The sequence below is a fragment of the Triticum aestivum genome, chromosome 6A, assembly GCF_018294505.1.
Source record: "Triticum aestivum cultivar Chinese Spring chromosome 6A, IWGSC CS RefSeq v2.1, whole genome shotgun sequence".
Taxonomy (NCBI): Eukaryota; Viridiplantae; Streptophyta; class Magnoliopsida; order Poales; family Poaceae; genus Triticum; species Triticum aestivum.
In genome coordinates, this window is record NC_057809.1 from 63817557 (window position 1) to 63824259 (window position 6703).

General features: G+C 47.0%; 1 protein-coding gene across 1 annotated transcript; it reads right to left on the reverse strand.

Annotated features, from left to right (window-relative positions):
- Positions 1–282: 282 nt before the first annotated feature.
- On the reverse strand, positions 283–1625 carry LOC123130292 (probable nicotianamine synthase 4). Its single transcript, XM_044550223.1, has one exon. The coding sequence runs from the start codon at positions 1559–1561 to the stop codon at positions 569–571; it is 993 nt and encodes a 330-aa protein (XP_044406158.1). The 5' UTR covers positions 1562–1625; the 3' UTR covers positions 283–568.
- Between the last annotated feature and the right edge of the window lie 5078 nt (positions 1626–6703).

Consider the following 6703-nt stretch of genomic DNA (forward strand, 5'->3'; position numbering starts at 1 on the left):
GCCGACTGGGATGACTTGCTTGGACACAGGAGAATTTTTTTAGACTATTGTTGACAATCTTGACTTGTGTTGACTGGCCTTAACTTTCTTTGGCCATCCTACATAGTCAAATTGCCCGACAAACGGTGACGGCCAACAGAAATCACGAAGCTGATCCCCCGACGGAGCTTGTGGAGCCATGGACGGATTCGGAGGTCAAAGGCAACGTACATCGTCCGTCAGACTTAGCGAGCAACTTTACAACTGAACAAATGTACTCAGGTACGAACAAGACACCGATTACATCGTACTATTTTGTGAAGGAAAATCATCTTATTCCAAATACACGCCTATAATAACACATACGGTTGTTCGTTTGCACACTATCCTGATCTGCCCTGCCTTTCATAGACCGAGTGTACAAGAAATGCGCATGTAAACACAACACTTAGATTAATTATTGGGTACAAACAATACATGACTTGAAATGCATACCTATAGGCAGTAGTAGTAGGAAAATTACCACGTACTGTACGATTGCAAGCGATTTAGCAGCGGCGTATGGATGATGACCTCGCAGTCGCAGCGATTAGAAGGCCACTTCCGCGTTGGCAAACTCCTCTCTCTTCTGGCTCACGTCCGCCACCATCTCGCCGAACCTGCAGGGTGGGCTGACCACCGGCACCGTGCCCCGCGCGCACTGTCCACCACGCCCGTTGCGAAATCCATTCGCATGCATGTCGCTGGACTTCTGCGCGATGATGACAGAGTTCACCACGTCGTCGTCGGGGTGACACACGGCGAGCACCTCGAACCCGCCTCGGCCGATGTCCTGGGGATCGACGATCGGGTACAGGAACCCACGCGCCCCGTGCGCGCTCCGCACGACGAGGGCCGCCCCGTCCGCCATGTGCGCGCCAAGGTGTGCGATCACCTTGGCCTTGTCCTCGGCAGCCATGCCCACGAGCGCGGCCAGGAAGACGACGTCGTACGTGGCGAGCTCGTCGGTGAGGTCCGCTACGTCGGCGGTGTGGAATGACATGCGTGCGCCCACGTCCTTGTCGGCGCGGAACAGCTTGCTCGCACGGTCGTTGGCCGCGCCACACAGGTCGTAGTTGTCGAACACCGCGTCGGGCAGGTGGCGTGCGGCGAGGACGTACGAGCTGAACGGCAGCGGGCCGGAGCCGATGAAGGCGACACGGGCCGGGGCGATGCCGCCGGGGACGTAGCGCGCCAGGAGCTCGTACTCCAGCTTGCTGAGGTTGATGTAGTTGCTGTAGTAGGGGAAGACGCCGAGGTGGTCGAGCGGGTTGTCGAAGGCGGCGAGCATGTCGGAGTAGTGCGCCTCCAGCTTCCCCTCGGCCTCGGAGCAGAGGCGGATGAGGCCCTCCCGCATCGCCTGTGCCTCCGGGCCGAGCTTGGTCACGTCCACGGGGCTCGGGGGGACGCACGCGGTGACCAGGTCGGTGAAGAGCGCGTCGACGTCGGGGGACGGGCTGAGCGAGGGCAGCTTGGCGATGGCGGCGTGGAGGCCGGTGATCTTCTGGACCAGGGCATCGACCTCCTTGTTCTGGGCATCCATGTTAGTGTGTTCTTGCCTTGGTACCTGACGCGTGATGAGCTTCTGAGACACAGTAGTGGAGTGGTCGATCGAGCTGCTTGATGAACTGGAACGAGCAGCACGGGGTATATGTAGGCTGTAGCGGCCGTCTAGAGCACTGATCGATGGAGATGGAAATTGGAAAAGCTGTGCATGCATGCAAGCTTCACGCGTCCATGCCCAATATGGCTGGTTTCATGCCTCTGCTCTGACGTCCGGTTTTGAAGTGGACAGCGTTTTCTATGTCCTTTTCCTCTAGATCACATTTTTCAGATTTCGCACCCCCCAAAAAAAAAAGATCACATTTTTCAGATAATATAAAGAGTGTACACAAATTGCTTATTTAGGCTGATTACTACTCGCGAGATCGATCCATATTCTTGCCCAAGCTGAGCTTCTATGTAACAAGAAAAATGTCGCCATTAGAAAATAAATTTACTTTATTCTTTTATTAAAATGAAACTGAACTTTATGGAAAACCCTATTTGAGGCGTGATGCAGCACCGTTATTACCCAAACAAAGATATTTATCAAAATATAAAAAAAGCTGAATCATTTTACTTTCTATTCATTTGTATATTCAGTTTTGCTAAGTCTCAGTCGACTGAAACTTGGTTATGTCTCAGTCGATGCTATATTCTTTCGATCTTGCATGGGGATCCAAGCAAAATTTTGTTTTTAGCTTTCTTCTTTTTATGTACTATATGTCACTTGACTGAGACTTGGTTAAATCTCAGTCGAATGAAACCTAGCCACACCTTTGTATATTTCTTTAAAACAAAAATGAAACAACTCTCTTGTTCCATAGCTGTTTGAGTGAATTCCATTGAAAATCTATGTCTATAAGAAAGTATCGAAGTCCTTACTTCACATAGAACTAAAATCCTGCTATCTATAATTACCTAAGTTTTACTCCCTCCGTCTCATAATGTAAGACGTTTTTTGACTCGAATTATGGGACCGGCGGAGTAGAAAGTAGTTGCGGCTTCACATAGGGGGGCCGACAACTCCTTCTTCATTTATTTTCTTATCATTTCAAGTTTATTTCTTCAAGTTTATTTTTATTTTAACATAAATTTTCAGAATTTTTAAAAATAGCACTTTTTAAAAAAAATGTTCAAAATATAAAAAAATCATGTCTTCTAATTTTGTTCAGAATATTTTAAAATGTTCAGAATTTATTTTAAATATAATTTCAAAATTGTTCGTATTATTTTTTAGAAAATTGTTCATAAGTACTAAAATTTAAAATATTTATAATTTCAAAAATGTTCATTTTTAGGAAATTCAGAAATTATTTTTTAGGGAATTTCAAAAGGATAACATTTCAAAGTTTGTTCACAAATCCAAAAAATATTCACATTTTCAAAATTTGCTTGTAAATTCGAAAACAATTCAGGGAGTTTCAAATTTTGTTAGTGTCTTCATTAAATGATATTCCTAAAATATTAATTTAATAAATTTGAAAATTTTAGTGTTTAAAAAATATTCACTTTTAGAAAAAATGCATTCATAATTTCAAAAAATATATTTAATTCTGTCTTGACTTATTGTTCTTATACCCCGCGCTGCCTATAGAGACACTGAAGCTTAGCAACTACAGTGCTAGCGACGAGGCTCACTAGTGGGAACTGGGAGGTCCCTTGTTCTCCCTCACGTGCACATGACTTTTGTTTGTGCGTTGTTGGGCTAGCTTAGGTGGGTGAGCCCCTGTGCAGCGTGTGTCTATTATACGCAGCGTGCAATACATAGGATGCCCAGAACTTTACTTCAAGTCACTTCCACCTTCCCATCAGAGAATTTTTTCTTTTCCGTAGATTCGTGTATTCAAAATGTTTGATTTCTTAAACAATGCATCCAAAACATGCACCGTTTTCGCCGTTAAATTTCTCATGTCAAGACTTTGAAACTAAATTTTATGTTAATAGGTTTCGACAAACTTTTTTCATAAAAAACCCGAAGAACTGTAAGAAAAAAAACAAAGTCGGAAGCACGATTTTCCCCAATTTTTTACCCAAAGCAAAAATGTGCATCCACGAGAAGAAAATTTGTGCCTCTGGCGGAAGAAGAAAAACAACATTTTTTTTTCTTTTTAAGAGGCATAGATGTGCCTCTAAGAGAAGCAAAATTGTGCCTCCACGAGAAGCAAATGTGTGCCTCTCACGAAAGAAAATATACACATGTTTTTTTTCTTTTTTAAGAGGCACAACCGTGTCTCTCGCGGAAGCAAGCTGGCGCCTCCATAAGAAGCAAAGTTGTGCCTCTCCCTGAAGAAAAAAACATGTTTTTTCTCTCTTTCCATGAGTCACAACTATGCCTCTCGTGGAAGCAAACATGTGCCTCCACGAGAAGCAAACCTGCACCCCCCGTAGAAGGAAAATACATGTTTTTTTTTCTTTTCCGAGAGGCACAGCTATGCCTCTCGCGGAAGGGGAAAACACAGAAGGGGAAATCCTATATGTGAAGTAAGAAGAAAGGGGGTTGGGCTACTAAAATATATATGAACTTCATGAAATATACATATGCATTTTTTTGTTATAAAAGTGAGAAGATATGGAGTATCACCCTTCTTCACATCTATAAACGGACGTTGGACGTTGGATAGTTAAAGAATTTCCATCTATTTTGCAAGCATTTTCTGTCCAACCAAATGCTCAGATCACGGCATTGATCAACGATGACAGGCGTTTGCGCAGGTGTGTGGCCCCGCACCTGCGTGTCCCTATGAATTTTTGTGGTTACTACAAATGTTTATGTTTTATATCCAACTAGTTGGAGGATGGAGTCGGGGTCGTAAGACTAACTACAACAAGAACCCCCAAACTCGCCTCAAATGACCGAGCGGCCTGCCCGGGCACTGTCTGGACGAAATTTGCCCACCTATCTAGGCTACCCAAACCCATCCCAAATGCCTAGGCTGTACGACAACCGCCATATCCAGCCCATATTTGGGGCGGATATGGGAGGCTTGGACGCGCCCTGACACCACTGCAACGTCCCTCCAGTCTGGTATGACCCACGCCGGCCCCACCACCATCCCCACAAAACATAAATCTAGACCCAAACCCTAGTCCCAAACCCGTACTCTGCTTCACTTCTCTCGTTCTCTCCGCTCCCCTCCGTCCTCTCCCATTCCAATCTTCGGTCCCCTCTGTTCCCTCCGCCATGGTCTGTTGGAAATATGCCCTAGAGGCAATAATAAAATGGTTATTATTATATTTATTTGTTCATGATAATTGTCTATTGTTCATGCTATAATTGTGTTATCCGGAAATCGTAATACATGTGTGAATACATAGACCACAACACGTCCCTAGTGAGCCTCTAGTTGACTAGCTCGTTGATCAAAAGATAGTCATGGTTTCCTGACTATGGACATTGGATGTCATTGATAACGGGATCACATCATTAGGAGAATGATCTGATGGACAAGACCCAATCCTAAGCTTAGCTCAAAGATCGTGTAGTTCGTTTGCTGTAGCTTTTCTGAATGTCAAGTATCATTTCCTTAGACCATGAGATTGTGCAACTCCCGGATACCGTAGGAGTGCCTTGGGTGTGCCAAACGTCACAACGTAACTGGGTGACTATAAAGGTACATTACAGGTATCTCCGAAAGTGTCTATTGGGTTGGCACGAATCGAGACTGGGATTTGTCACTCCGTATGACGGAGAGGTATCTCTGGGCCCACTCGGTAATGCATCATCATAATGAGCTCAATGTGATCAAGTGGTTGATCACGGGATCATGCATTACGGTACGAGTAAAGTGACTTGCCGGTAACGAGACTGAACAAGGTATTGGGATACCGATGATCGAGTCTCGGGCAAGTAACGTATCGATTGACAAAGGGAATTGTATACGGATTGATTGAATCCTCGACATCGTGGTTCATCCGATGAGATCATCGTGGAGCATGTGGGAGCCAACATGGGTATCCAGATCCCGCTGTTGGTTATTGACCGGAGAGTCGTCTCGGTCATGTCTGCATGTATCCCGAACCCATAGGGTCTACACACTTAAGGTTCGGTGACGCTAGGGTTGTTAGGAAGACTTGTATGTGATTACCGAATGTTGTTCGGAGTCCTGGATGAGATCTCGGACGTCACGAGGAGTTCCGGAATGGTCCGGAGGTAAAGATTTATATATGGTAAGTTGTCATACGGTCGCCGGAAAGGTTCGGGGGCATGTCGGTATTGTGTCGGGGCCACCGGAAGGGGTTCCGGGGGTCCACCGGGAGGGGCCACCTCTTCCGGAGGGCCTTATGGGCAGTATGGAGAAGGGAACCGGCCCAAGTGGGTTGGGGCGCCACACCCCCCTAGGGCCCATGCGCCTAGGGTTGGGGGAAACCCTAAGGGGGGCTCCCCCTTGCTTGGGGGGCAAGCCCCCCTCCCCTTGGCCGCCGCCCCCCCTCTAGATCTCATCTAGAGGGGGCCGACCCCCCTTCCCCCTTCCCCTATAAATAGAGGGGTGAGGGGAGGGCTGCAAACAACATGCAAGGCGCAGCCCCTCCCCTCCCCAACACCTCTCCTCCTCCATAAGAGCTTGGCGAAGCCCTGCCGGAGTATTGCAGCTTCATCACCACCACGCCGTCGTGCTGCTGTTGGAGCCCTCTTCCTCAACCTCTCCCTCCTCCTTGCTGGATCAAGGCGCGGGAGACGTCCTCGCTCCGTACGTGTGTTGAACGCGGAGGTGCCGTCCGTTCGGCGCTAGGATCTTCGGCGATTTGGATCACGTCGAGTACGACTCCATCAACCTCATTCTCTTGAACGCTTCCGCTCGTGATCTACAAGGGTATGTAGATGCACTCCTTTCTTCCTCGTTGCTAGATGACTCCATAGATTGATCTTGGTGATGCGTAGAAAATTTTAAAATTCTGCTACGTTCCCCAACAGTGGTATCAGAGCTAGGTCTATGCGTAGTTATTATGCACGAGTAGAACACAAAGTAGTTGTGGGTGTCGATATTGTCAATTTGCTTGACGTTACTAGTCTTATCTTGATTCGGCGGCATCGTGGGATGAAGCGGCCCAGACCAACCTTACACGTACGCTTACGTGAGACCGGTTCCACCGACTGACATGCACTAGTTGCATAAGGTGGCTGGCGAGTGTCTGTCTCTCC